The 15062-nt window shown below is 38.5% G+C and overlaps 1 protein-coding gene across 1 annotated transcript in view; it reads left to right on the top strand.

Annotated features, from left to right (window-relative positions):
* Window positions 1-855: 855 nt before the first annotated feature.
* Window positions 856-15062, top strand: part of LOC124451679 (hemicentin-2-like) — a 140802-nt gene continuing 126595 nt past the window's right edge. The window contains exons 1-12 of the mRNA XM_047002279.1: window positions 856-998; window positions 1077-1331; window positions 6440-6721; window positions 6800-7054; window positions 7831-8112; window positions 8191-8445; window positions 9976-10257; window positions 10336-10590; window positions 11367-11648; window positions 11727-11981; window positions 12859-13140; window positions 13219-13473. Coding sequence (XP_046858235.1) covers window positions 1112-1331; window positions 6440-6721; window positions 6800-7054; window positions 7831-8112; window positions 8191-8445; window positions 9976-10257; window positions 10336-10590; window positions 11367-11648; window positions 11727-11981; window positions 12859-13140; window positions 13219-13473 — 2905 coding nt within the window. The 5' untranslated portion in view covers window positions 856-998; window positions 1077-1111. The remainder of the gene's footprint in view (window positions 999-1076; window positions 1332-6439; window positions 6722-6799; window positions 7055-7830; window positions 8113-8190; window positions 8446-9975; window positions 10258-10335; window positions 10591-11366; window positions 11649-11726; window positions 11982-12858; window positions 13141-13218; window positions 13474-15062) is intronic.

The raw sequence follows: 15062 nt of genomic DNA, 5'->3' as shown, positions 1-15062 counted from the left end.
TATGCCACTTTCGCTTCCTGCGCTGAGGTATATGCATGTCTTTATCCTCATATGCCACTTTCGCTGCTCGCCGCTGATGTATGCATTGCTTTACTCCTCATATGCCACTTTCGCTTCCTGCTGCGCTGAGGTATATGCATGTCTTTACTCCTCATATGCCACTTTCGCTGCCTGCTGCGCTGACGTATGCAACTGTCGTCACCTAGCTGTTAACTTTCCTATTGCATATCTTCATTAAATAGGTTATCAAGAGACTTAAACGGCTATGATTTGTTTGTAGTTCTTAGAAGACCAACAATATTTGTTTACGCTTCATAATAAGTCAATATTTTTTATGTCTAGTCGGTCACGCGATTGATTTTCAAAATTTAAAAATTTATCATTAATATGCATCTTGAAATTTGAGTGATTATTGTTATTTTGTTGTTCTTTTCCAACATCAAAGTCTTTTTACAAATGAAATTTTTATTAAGCAAATTGGTTAATAATGCAGCGGCTTAGTCCAAAAATCTCATTGGATAGCAGTTTAGTGGAAAATTTCCACTAATCTGGACTTTTAGCGACTGATAAGTGGGCTTCGTGCTGGCTTGTGACTGGTTAGGGCATCGATCCAACACTCCTAAGAAAATGCACCTAACACTAACGAATACTCTCATTATTAATTTTCTTTTTCATAACTAATTTAAGAAAGGAATATTTTCTGTTTTTAATTTCAGTGAAACCTACAGTGGTAATTAATTGTTCAACTCCTCTGGTTGTGGATGAAGGTGATAATGTGTCATGTGTATGTAGAGGTGAAGGAGGTATCCCTCCTGCTAATGTCACATGGTTTGATAAACATAACAACATAATTGGTGATGTTGGAGTTGTAAATAAGACATTAGTAATCACTAATGTTACAGTAAATGATGGTGGAAATTACACATGTAAAGCACAGAGTTATAATGATCCACGTTTTAGAGATGAAAAATCTATTGAAGTAACAGTGAAAGCTGCTTGTAAGTTTGTAAGACAGCATTTCAGATCTCATTATAAACGTTTGTGTAGAATATTGAATTTAATTTTATTCTATACAGATCCACCACAACAAACCAATATTACAATCAGTCCAATGTCAGTAAAAAAAGGTCAAAATGTGACAATAACCTGTGAATCACATGGTTATCCTGAACCAACCTACACTATTTATCATAATGGTGCAGTTATCAGCAATAATAAGACATACATTATTCAATCTGTCAACTTCAATAACGCTGGTTCATATCGTTGTGAAGCAAAGAATAGACTGGGAAATGATTCATCTCAAGTTAAAAATCTTACTATCATCAGAGGTAAAATTAAAATTTTACTTCATCAATTTTTGGGCTAGTATTCTGCATTGTACTTGAACAAATTACGACTGTTCAGTTTCATCCCATTTGTACACGATAGTACAAGAATGTGCTGAACAATGAAGGTAGTTATATATTTTTCTTTGTTGGTGAGATTTAGATTCGTTTTGCTGAATGACTACCACTGCCAATTATGATTGACTCTTAAACCTACACCTCATATACCCCTTTCGCTTCCTGCTGCGCTGAGGTATATGCATGTCTTTACTCCTCATATACCCTTTCGCTGCCTGCCGGGCTGACGTGTATGCATGTCTTTACTCTTCATATACCCTTTCGCTGCCTGATGCGCTGACGTATATGCATGTCTTTACTCTTCATATACCCTTTCGCTGCCTGATGCGCTGACGTGTATGCATGTCTTTACTCCTCATATGCCCCTTTACGCTGCCTGCTGCGTTGACGTGTATGCATGTCTTTACTCCTCATATACCTCTCTCGCTGCCTGCCGGGCTGACGTGTATGCATGTCTTTACTCCTCATATACCTCTTACGCTGCCTGCTGCGCTGACGTGTATGCATGTCTTTACTCCTCATATACCCTTACGCTTCCTGCTGCGCTGACGTGTATGCATGTCTTTACTCTTCATATACCCATTTCGCTGCCTGATGCGCTGACGTATATGCATGTCTTTACTCTTCATATACCCTTTCGCTGCCTGATGCGCTGACGTATTGTCTTTACTCTCATATGCCCCTTTACGCTGCCTGCTGCGTTGACGTGTATGTCTTTACTCCATATACCTCTCGCTGCCTGCTGGCTGACGTATGCATGTCTTTACTCCTCATATACCCCTTTCGCTGCCTGCCGGGCTGACTTCTGCATGCATGTCTACTCCTCATATACCCTTCGCGCCTGCCGCGCCGTGACGTATGCATGTCTTTACTCTTCATATACCCTTTCGCTGCTGCCTATTGCTACTGATGTATATGTACATGTCTTTATCCTCATATACCCTTTCGCTGCCTGCTGCGTTGATGTGTATGTATCTTTATCTCCGCTCATATGCCTCCTCGCTGATCTTTGCATATGTATCGTTGCTTTCTCCTGCTGTATATGCATACTTTCTCTGGCCCCTTTTGCTGCGCTGAGGTATATGCATTGTCTTTATTCCTCATATGCCACTTTTGCTTCCTGCGCTGAGGTATATGGTATGTCTTTACTCCTCATATGCCACTCTCTTTCTCTTCCTGCTGCTGCTGAGGTATGCAATGTTTCCTAACTTCTTATATGCCTTTACTCCTCATATGCCACTTTGCCTGCCTTGACTTATATGTATGTCTTTATACTCCCCTTATGCCCCTTTCGCTACCTGCTGGCTGACGTATGCATTCTTTACTCTTCATATACCCCTTTCGCTGCCTGATACTGACGTGTATGCATGTCTTTACTCCTCATATGCCCCTTACGCTGCCTGCTGCGTTGATGTGTATGCATGTCTTTACTCTTCATATACCTCTTTCGCTGCCTGCCGGGCTGACGTGTATGCATGTCTTTACTCCTCATATACCTCTTTCGCTGCCTGCTGCGCTGACGTGTATGCATGTCTTTACTCCTCATATACCCCTTTCTCTGCCTGCCGGGCTGACGTGTATGCATGTCTTTACTCTTCATATGCCTCTTTCGCTTCCTGATGCGCTGACTTGTATGCATGTCTTTACTCCTCATATAACCCTTTCGCTGCCTGCCGGGCTGACTTGTATGCATGTCTTTATCTCATATACCTTTTTCTGCTGCCTCTGACGGTATGTATTGTCTTTACTCTTCATATACCCCTTTCTGCCTGATGCGCTGACGTATGCATGTCTTTACCCCTCATATGCCCCTCACGCTGCCTGCTGCGTTGATGTATGTATGTCTTTACTCTCATATACCTCTCGCTACCTGCTGCGTTGATGTATGTATGCTTTATCCTCATATACCCTTTCGCTGCCTGCTGCGCTGACGTATGTCATGTCTTACTCTCATATGCCCCTTACGCTGCCTGCTGCGTTGACGTGCATGCATGTCTTTACTCCTCATATACCCTCTTTCTGCCTGCCGGCTGACGTATGTATTGTTCTATCTCCTCATATACCTCTTTCGCTGTTGCTGCGCTGACGTGTAGTATGTGTCTTTACACCTCATATACCCCTTTCGCTGCCGGGCTGACTGTAGCGTATTGTCTTTATCCTCATATACCCCTTTCGCATCGTGCATTGACGTATGTATGTCTTTACTCTTCATATACCCCTTTCGCTGCCTGATGCGCTGACGTGTATGTATTGTCTTTACTCCTCATATGCCCCTTTACGCTGCCTGCTGCGTTGATGTGTATGCATGTCTTTACTCCTCATATACCTCTTTCGCTGCCTGCTGGCTGATTTGCATGTATTGTCCTCCTCTTAATTCTTATATACCTCTTTCCCTGCTGCGCTGACGTTGTATGTCTTTACACCTTTATACCCTTTCGCTTCCTTGCGCTGACGTGTGCGTTCTTTACTCCTCATATACCCTTTCGCTCCTGCTGCGCTGGTGTATATGCATGTCTTTACTCCATAGCCATTTATTGCTGCTGCTTGACGCATATGCATTGTCTTTATCTCATATGCCACTTTCGATCCCTGCTGCGCTGAGGTATATGCGTATCTTTATCTCATATGCCCTTTCGCTTCCTGCTGCGCTGAGATATGTACGTCTTTATCCTCATATGCCACTTTATTTCTTGCTGCGCTGAGGTATATGCATGTCTTTATCTTTATATGCCACTTTCCTTCCTGCTTCTGGGAGGCATGCATTTTCTACTCCCATGCCACTTTCTTCCTGCTGCGCTGATTTATATGTATTGTCTCTTCCTCATATGCTCCTTTCGCTTCCTGCTGGTTGATGCGTATGTATTGTCTTTATGCCATTTCTTTGCTTCCTGCTGCGCTGACGTATATGCATTCTTTACTCCTCATATGCCCTTTGCTTCCTGCTCGTTGACGTATGTATGTCTTTACTCTCATGCCACTTTGCTGTTTGCCGTTTGACGTGTATGCGTCTTTACTATTTATACCCTTTCGCTGCCTGATGCGCTGACGTTTGCATGTCTTTACTCCTCATATTTACGCTGCCTGATGCGTTGACGTTATGTTCTTTACTCCTCATATACCTCTTTCGCTGCCTGCCCGCTGACGTGTATGCATGTCTTTACCCTCATATACCTCTTTCGCTGCCTGCTGCGCTGACGTATGCATGTCTTTACACCTCATATACCCTTTCGCTGCCCACTGGCTGACTTGTATGCATGTCTTTATCTCTCATATACCCGCTGCCTTCCGGCTGACGGTATGATGTCTTTACTCTTCATATACCCTTTCGCTGCCTGATGCGCTGACGTATGTATTGTCTTTATCCTCATATGCCCCTTACGCTGCCTGCTGCGTTGATGTATCATGTCTCTTTACTCCTCATATACCTCTTTATTGCCGCTGCCGCTGACGTATGCATTGCTTTACTCCTATATATCCTTTCGCTGCCTGCTGTGACGTATGTATTGTTCTTTACTCCTCCCACCCGCTTTCGCTGCCTGCTGCGCTGACGTGTATTCATGTCTTTATCCTCATATGCCACTTTCGCTTCCTGCTGCGCTGAGGTATATGTTCTTTCTCCTCATATGCCACTTTCGCTTCCTGCTGCGCTGAGGATATGTATGTCTTTACTCCTCATATGCCACTTTCGCTTCCTGCTGCGCTGAGGTATATGTATGTTCTACTCCCCATATGCCACTTTCGCTTCCTGCTGTGCTGAGGTATATGCATGTCTTTACTCCTCATATGCCACTTTCGCTTCCTGCTGCGCTGACGTATATGCATGTCTTTACTCCTCATATACCCTTTCATTGCCTCTGCGCTGATGTATGCATTGTTTTCTCATATGCTTTCGCTTTTGCTTGTATCCTCATACCTCTTTCTTTGCCTCTTCTGCGTGATGTTGTCTTTCTCTCATATGCCACTTTCGCTCTTATGCTGCGCTGATATGCATTGTTCTTTATCTCATATGCCACTTTGCTTCCCTGCGCTGACGTATATGCTGTTCTTCCTCATATACCCTTTCGCTGCCTTCTGCGCTGACGCATGTTTTTGTCCTCATATGCCACTTTCGCTTCCTGCTGCGCTGACGTATATGCATGTCTTTACTCCTCATATACCCCTTTCGCTGCCTTCTGCGCTGACGTGTATGCATGTCTTTACTCCTCATATACCGCTTTCGCTGCCTGCTGCGCTGACGTGTATGCATGTCTTTACTCCTCATATGCCACTTTCGCTTCCTGCTGCGCTGAGGTATATGCATGTCTTTACTCCTCATATACCCCTTTCGCTGCCTGATGCGCTGACGTATGCATGTCTTTACTCCTCATATGCCACTTTCGCTTCCTGCTGCGCTGACGTGTATGCATGTCTTTACTCCTCATATGCCACTTTCGCTTCCTGCTGCGCTGAGGTATATGCATGTCTTTACTCCTCATATGCCCCTTTCGCTGCCTGCTGCGCTGACGTATGTAACTGTCGTCACCTAGCTGTTAACTTTCCTATTGCATATTTTCATTAAATAGGTTATCAAGAGACTTAAACGGCTATGATTTGTTTGTAGTTCTTCGAAGACCAACAATATTTGTGTAGGCTCCATAATAAGTCAATATTTTTTATGTCTAGTCGGTCACGCGATTGATTTTCAAAATTTCAAAATTTATTATTAATATGCATCTTGAAATTTGAGTGATTATTGTTATTTTGTTTTATTTCCAACATCAAAGTCTTTTTACAAATGAAATTTTTATTAAGCAAATTGGTTAATAATGCAGCGGCTTAGTCCAAAAATCTCATTGGATAGCAGTTTAGTGGAAAATTTCCACTAATCTGGACTTTTAGCGACTGATAAGCGGGCTTACTGCTGGCTTGTGACTGGTTAGGGCATCGATCCAACACTCCTAAGAAAATGCACCTAACACTAACGAATACTCTCATTATTAATTTTCTTTTTCATAACTAATTTAAGAAAGGAATATTTTCTGTTTTAATTTCAGTGAAACCTACAGTGGTAATTAATTGTTCAACTCCTCTGGTTGTGGATGAAGGTGATAATGTGTCATGTGTATGTAGAGGTGAAGGAGGTATCCCTCCTGCTAATGTAACATGGTTTGATAAACATAACAACATAATTGGTGATGTTGGAGTTGTAAGTAAGACATTAGTAATCACTAATGTTACAGTAAATGATGGTGGAAATTACACATGTAAAGCACAGAGTTATAATGATCCACGTTTTAGAGATGAAAAATCTATTGAAGTAACAGTGAAAGCTACTTGTAAGTTTGTAAGACAACATTTCAGATCTCATTATAAACGTTTGTGTAGAATTTTGAATTTAATTTTATTCTTTACAGATCCACCACAACAAACCAATATCACCATCAGTCCAATGTCAGTAAAAAAAGGTCAAAATGTGACAATAACCTGTGAATCAGATGGTTATCCTGAACCAACCTACACTATTTATCATAATGGTGCAGTTATCAGTAATAATAAGACATACATCATTCAATCTGTCAACTTCAATAACGCTGGTTCATATCGTTGTGAAGCAAAGAATAAACTGGGAAATGATTTATCTGATGTTAAAAATCTTACTATCATCAGAGGTAGAATTACAATTTTACTTCATCAATTTCTGGGCTAGTATTCTACATTGTACATGAACAAATTACGACTGTTCAGTTTCATCCCATTTGTACACGATCGTACAAGTTTGTGCTGAACAATTGAAGATAGTAATATATTTTTCTTTGTAGAGATTAATAGAGATTTAGATTCGTTGTGCTAAAAGACTACCACTGCCAATTATGATTGACTCGTAAGCCTACGCCTCATATACCCTTTGCTACCTGCTGCGCTGACGTATGCATCTGTCGTCACCTAGCTGTTAACTTTGCCTATTGCATATCCTCATTAAATAGGTTATCAAGAGCCTTAGACCAATAGTTCTTCGAAGACCAATGATAGTTGTTTAGGCTTCATAATAAGTCAAACTTTTTATGTCTAGTCGGTCACGCGATGGTCTTTCAAAATTTCAAAATTTATTATTAATATGCATCTTGAAATTTGAGTGATTATTGTTATTTTGTTGTTCTTTTGCAACATCAAAGTCTTTTTTACAAATGAAATTTTTATTAAGCAAATTGGTTAATAATGCAGCGGTTTAATCCAAAAATCTCATTGGATATCAGTTTAGTGGAAGATTTCCACTAATTTGGACTTTTAGCTACTGATAAGCGGGCTTCGTGCTGGCTTGTGACTGGTTAGGGCATCGATCCAACACTCCTAAGAAAATGCACCTAACACTAACGAATACCGTCATTATTAATTTTCTTTTTCATAACTAATTTAAGAAAGGAATATTTTCTGTTTTTAATTTCAGTGAAACCTACAGTGGTAATTAATTGTTCAACACCTCTGGTTGTCAATGAAGGTGATAATGTATCATGTGTATGTAAAGGTGAAGGAGGTATCCCTCCTGCTAATGTCACATGGTTTAATAAAGATAACAACATAATTGGTGATGTTGGAGTTGTAAGTAAGACATTAGTAATCACTAATGTTACATTAAATGATGGTGGAAATTACACATGTAAAGCACAAAGTTATAATGATCCACGTTTTAAAGATGAAAAATCTGTTGAAGTGACAGTGAAAGCTGCTTGTAAGTTTGTAAGACAGCATTTCAGATCTCATTATAAACGTTTGTGTAGAATATTGAATTTAATTTTATTCTATACAGATCCACCACAACAAACCAATATTACCATCAGTCCAATGTCAGTAAAAAAAGGTCAAAATGTGACAATAACCTGTGAATCAGATGGTTATCCTGAACCAACCTACACTATTTATCATAATGGTGCAGTTATCAGCAATAATAAGACATACATTATTCAATCTGTCAACTTCAATAACGCTGGTTCATATCGTTGTGAAGCAAAGAATAGACTGGGAAATGATTCATCTCAAGTTAAAAATCTTACTATCATCAGAGGTAAAATTCAAATTTTACTTCATCAATTTTTGGGCTAGTATTCTGCATTGTACTTGAACAAATTACGACTGTTCAGTTTCATCCCATTTGTACACGATAGTACAAGATTGTGCTGAACAATGAAGATAGTTATATATTTTTCTTTGTTGGCGCGATTTTGATTGGTTGTGCTGAATGACTACCACTGCCAATTATGATTGACTCTTAAACCTACACCTCATATACCCCTTTCGCTGCCTGCCGGGCTGACGTGTATGCATGTCTTTACTCTTCATATACCCTTTCGCTGCCTGATGCGCTGACGTGTATGCATGTCTTTACTCCTCATATGCCACTTTCGCTTCCTGCTGCGCTGACGTATATGCATGTCTTTACTCCTCATATGCCCCTTTCGCTTCCTGCTGCGTTGACATGTATGCATGTCTTTACTCCTCATATGCCACTTTCGCTTCCTGCCGGGCTGACGTGTATGCATGTCTTTACTATTTATATACCCCTTTCGCTGCCTGATTCGCTGACGTGTATGCATGTTCTACTCCTCATATGCCCCTTTACTGCCTGCTGCGTGACGTATGCATGTCTTTACTCCTCATATACCTTTCGTTGCCTGCCTGACGTATGTATGTCTTTACCCTCATATACCCTTTCTGCCTGCTGGCTGACTTGATGTCTTTACTCCTCATATGCCACTTTCGCTTCCTGCTGCGCTGAGGCATGTCTTTCTCATACTTTCGCTTCCTGCTGCGCTGCATGTCTTTACCTCATATGCCACTTTCGCTTCCTGCTGCGCTGACGTATATGCATGTCTTTACTCCTCATATACCCCTTTCGCTGCCTCTGATATGTATGCATGTCTTTACTCCTCATATGCCACTTTCGCTTCCTGCTGCGCTGACGTATATGCATGTCTTTGTTCTATATTTCGCTGCCTTCTGCGCTGACGTGTATGCATGTCTTTTTTCCTCCTATACCGCTTTCGCTGCCTGCTGCGCTGACGTATGCATCTGTCGTCACCTAGCTGTTAACTTTCCTATTGCATATCTTCATTAAATAGGTTATCAAGAGACTTAAACGGCTATGATTTGTTTGTAGTTCTTCGAAGACCAACAATATTTGTGTAGGCTCCATAATAAGTCAATATTTTTTTATGTCTAGTCGGTCACGCGATTGATTTTCAAAATTTCAAAATTTATTATTAATATGCATCTTGAAATTTGAGTGATTATTGTTATTTTGTTGTTCTTTTGCAACATCAAAGTCTTTTTTACAAATGAAATTTTTATTAAGCAAATTGGTTAATAATGCAGCGGTTTAATCCAAAAATCTCATTGGATATCAGTTTAGTGGAAGATTTCCACTAATTTGGACTTTTAGCTACTGATAAGCGGGCTTCGTGCTGGCTTGTGACTGGTTAGGGCATCGATCCAACACTCCTAAGAAAATGCACCTAACACTAACGAATACCGTCATTATTAATTTTCTTTTTCATAACTAATTTAAGAAAGGAATATTTTCTGTTTTTAATTTCAGTGAAACCTACAGTGGTAATTAATTGTTCAACACCTCTGGTTGTCAATGAAGGTGATAATGTATCATGTGTATGTAAAGGTGAAGGAGGTATCCCTCCTGCTAATGTCACATGGTTTAATAAAGATAACAACATAATTGGTGATGTTGGAGTTGTAAGTAAGACATTAGTAATCACTAATGTTACAGTAAATGATGGTGGAAATTACACATGTAAAGCACAGAGTTATAATGATCCACGTTTTAGAGATGAAAAATCTATTGAAGTAACAGTGAAAGCTACTTGTAAGTTTGTAAGACAACATTTCAGATCTCATTATAAACGTTTGTGTAGAATTTTGAATTTAATTTTATTCTTTACAGATCCACCACAACAAACCAATATCACCATCAGTCCAATGTCAGTAAAAAAAGGTCAAAATGTGACAATAACCTGTGAATCAGATGGTTATCCTGAACCAACCTACACTATTTATCATAATGGTGCAGTTATCAGTAATAATAAGACATACATCATTCAATCTGTCAACTTCAATAACGCTGGTTCATATCGTTGTGAAGCAAAGAATAAACTGGGAAATGATTTATCTGATGTTAAAAATCTTACTATCATCAGAGGTAGAATTACAATTTTACTTCATCAATTTCTGGGCTAGTATTCTACATTGTACATGAACAAATTACGACTGTTCAGTTTCATCCCATTTGTACACGATCGTACAAGTTTGTGCTGAACAATTGAAGATAGTAATATATTTTTCTTTGTAGAGATTAATAGAGATTTAGATTCGTTGTGCTAAAGACTACCACTGCCAATTATGATTGACTCGTAAGCCTACGCCTCATATACCCCTTTGCTACCTGCTGCGCTGACGTATGCATCTGTCGTCACCTAGCTGTTAACTTTGCCTATTGCATATCCTCATTAAATAGGTTATCAAGAGCCTTAGACCAATAGTTCTTCGAAGACCAATGATAGTTGTTTAGGCTTCATAATAAGTCAAACTTTTTATGTCTAGTCGGTCACGCGATGGTCTTTCAAAATTTCAAAATTTATTATTAATATGCATCTTGAAATTTGAGTGATTATTGTTATTTTGTTGTTCTTTTGCAACATCAAAGTCTTTTTTACAAATGAAATTTTTATTAAGCAAATTGGTTAATAATGCAGCGGTTTAATCCAAAAATCTCATTGGATATCAGTTTAGTGGAAGATTTCCACTAATTTGGACTTTTAGCGAGTGATGAGCGGGCTTCGTGCTGGCTTGTGACTGGTTAGGGCATCGATCCAACACTCCTAAGAAAATGCACCTAACACTAACGAATACTCTCATTATTAATTTTCTTTTTCATAGCTAATTTAAGAGAGGAATATTTTCTGTTTTTAATTTCAGTGAAACCTACAGTGGTAATTAATTGTTCAACACCTCTGGTTGTCAATGAAGGTGATAATGTATCATGTGTATGTAAAGGTGAAGGAGGTATCCCTCCTGCTAATGTCACATGGTTTAATAAAGATAACAACATAATTGGTGATGTTGGAGTTGTAAGTAAGACATTAGTAATCACTAATGTTACATTAAATGATGGTGGAAATTACACATGTAAAGCACAAAGTTATAATGATCCACGTTTTAAAGATGAAAAATCTGTTGAAGTGACAGTGAAAGCTGCTTGTAAGTTTGTAAGACAGCATTTCAGATCTCATTATAAACGTTTGTGTAGAATATTGAATTTAATTTTATTCTATACAGATCCACCACAACAAACCAATATTACCATCAGTCCAATGTCAGTAAAAAAAGGTCAAAATGTGACAATAACCTGTGAATCAGATGGTTATCCTGAACCAACCTACACTATTTATCATAATGGTGCAGTTATCAGCAATAATAAGACATACATTATTCAATCTGTCAACTTCAATAACGCTGGTTCATATCGTTGTGAAGCAAAGAATAGACTGGGAAATGATTCATCTCAAGTTAAAAATCTTACTATCATCAGAGGTAAAATTCAAATTTTACTTCATCAATTTTTGGGCTAGTATTCTGCATTGTACTTGAACAAATTACGACTGTTCAGTTTCATCCCATTTGTACACGATAGTACAAGATTGTGCTGAACAATGAAGATAGTTATATATTTTTCTTTGTTGGCGCGATTTTGATTGGTTGTGCTGAATGACTACCACTGCCAATTATGATTGACTCTTAAACCTACACCTCATATACCCTTTCGCTGCCTGCCGGGCTGACGTGTATGCATGTCTTTACTCTTCATATACCCCTTTCGCTGCTGACGTGTATGCATGTCTTTACTCCTCATATGCCACTTTCGCTTCCTGCTGCGCTGACGTATGCAACTGTCGTCACCTAGCTGTTAACTTTCCTATTGCATATCTTCATTAAATAGGTTATCAAGAGACTTAAACGGCTATGATTTGTTTGTAGTTCTTCGAAGACCAACAATATTTGTTTAGGCTCCATAATAAGTCAATATTTTTTATGTCTAGTCGGTCACGCGATTGATTTTCAAAATTTCAAAATTTATTATTTATATGCATCTTGAAATTTGAGTGATTATTGTTATTTTGTTGTTCTTTTCCAACATCAAAGTCTTTTTACAAATGAAATTTTTATTAAGCAAATTGGTTAATAATGCAGCGGCTTAGTCCAAAATCTCATTGGATAGCAGTTTAGTGGAAAATTTCCACTAATCTAGACTTTAGCGACTGATAAGCGGGCTTACTGCTGGCTTGTGACTGGTTAGGGCATCGATCCAACACTCCTAAGAAAATGCACCTAACACTAACGAATACTCTCATTATTAATTTTCTTTTTCATAACTAATTTAAGAAAGGAATATTTTCTGTTTTAATTTCAGTGAAACCTACAGTGGTAATTAATTGTTCAACTCCTCTGGTTGTGGATGAAGGTGATAATGTGTCATGTGTATGTAGAGGTGAAGGAGGTATCCCTCCTGCTAATGTCACATGGTTTGATAAACATAACAACATAATTGGTGATATTGGAGTTGTAAATAAGACATTAGTAATCACTAATGTTACAGTAAATGATGGTGGAAATTACACATGTAAAGCACAGAGTTATAATGATCCACGTTTTAGAGATGAAAAATCTATTGAAGTAACAGTGAAAGCTGCTTGTAAGTTTGTAAGACAACATTTCAGATCTCATTATAAACGTTTGTGTAGAATATTGAATTTAATTTTATTCTATACAGATCCACCACAACAAACCAATATTACCATCAGTCCAATGTCAGTAAAAAAAGGTCAAAATGTGACAATAACCTGTGAATCAGATGGTTATCCTGAACCAACCTACACTATTTATCATAATGGTGCAGTTATCAGTAATAATAAGACATACATCATTCAATCTGTCAACTTCAATAACGCTGGTTCATATCGTTGTGAAGCAAAGAATAGACTGGGAAATGATTCATCTCAAGTTAAAAATCTTACTATCATCAAAGGTAGAATTAAAATTTTACTTCATCAATTTTTGGGCTAGTATTCTACATTGTACATGAACAAATTACGACTGTTCAGTTTCATCCCATTTGTACACGATAGTACAAGATTGTGATGAACAATGAAGATAGTTATATATTTTTCTTTGTTGGCGAGATTTAGATTCGTTTTGCTGAAAGACTACTACTGCCAATTATGATTGACTCTTAGGCATACACATTGCCCTTTCGCTGCCTACTGCGCTGACGTATGCATCTGTTGTCACCTAGCTGTTAACTTTGCCTATTGCATATCCTCATTAAATAGGTTATCAAAAGCCTTAGACGACTATGATTTGTTTATAGTTCTTCGAAGACCAATGATAGTTTTTTTAGATTTCATAATAAGTCAATATTCTTTAGGTCTAGTCGGTCACGCGATCGACTTTAAATTGTTGTTGTTGTTTTCCAACATCAAAGTCTTTTTTACCAATAAGATTTTCAATAAGTAAATTGGTTAATAATGCAGCGGTTTACCGTCGATTTCAGTTAACTTTTCAAATGGCGGTTGCCAAGTTACTTTCTAATGTTGCCAACTACATTTCCAAATATGGAATATTCGATATGAACTTGTCAACTTGAATTGACAAGTTGTGTACTTGAGTACTGAAGTTGTGAACTTGAGTACTGAAGTTGTGAACTAAAGTTGCGAAGTACAAGCAAACGCGAAAGGTCTTTGTACCCTGTAGACATTTGGCAACGAATCCGTTCAGTAAGCAAGGAAAAGCTTTACCAATAGAAGTAAGAAATGAAATACTTGAAATGTGGTTAAATAATGAGTGTTTGACAATCATTTTGAAACAACTAAACCTACCGTATAAGACTATATCAAATTTAATAGATCTATGGGTAGACACTGGTTTTATTGCACCTCGCCAGAGCGAACGTGATGTTCGAACACGCGTACAGATGACGTTATTGCATACGCTGAATAAAAATTAATAAACCATCTATTTACGCAGAGATTCAGCAACACCTAGAAATAACAAAGTTTGCCTTCCAGCAAACATACCTAGCAGGTCATCCATTAGCAGAATTTCGAAAAAAGATCTTGGTTACTCTAACAAGGTAATAAGTCAAATTCCTCGAGAGACAGAACGGCCAGGCGTTATGGAGAAGTTAGCTTACGTAGCAAATATTTCATTGATTGATTGCAACCGTATGCATTTCTTTGATGAGTCGTCTGTAGTTGTTACGAGTGGCTACAGACGTCGAGGGCACAGTATGCAGGGTACTCCTGCATTTAAAATCCAATGATACTCTTCTAGTGCCACATTTACTGTAAATTTATTACATAATGTAAACGGCGTATCGCATTATAACACTCTTAGAGGGCCGTCAAACGGATTAGAATTGCTAAAGCTTTTCCTTGCTTACTGAACGGATTCATTGCCAAATGTCTACAGGGTACAAAGACCTTTGGCGTTTGCTTGTACTTCGCAACTTTAGTTCACAACTTCAGTACTCAAGTACACAACTTCAGTACTCAAGTACACAACTTGTCAACTCAAGTTGACAAGTTCTTTTCGAATATTCCATATTTGGAAATTTAG

This window comes from Xenia sp. Carnegie-2017, unplaced genomic scaffold (genome assembly GCF_021976095.1).
Source record: "Xenia sp. Carnegie-2017 unplaced genomic scaffold, XeniaSp_v1 HiC_scaffold_24, whole genome shotgun sequence".
NCBI classification, from domain to species: domain Eukaryota; kingdom Metazoa; phylum Cnidaria; class Anthozoa; order Malacalcyonacea; family Xeniidae; genus Xenia; species Xenia sp. Carnegie-2017.
Note: the sequence above shows the minus strand (reverse complement) of the source record. Positions and strands in the feature narration are given on the sequence as shown.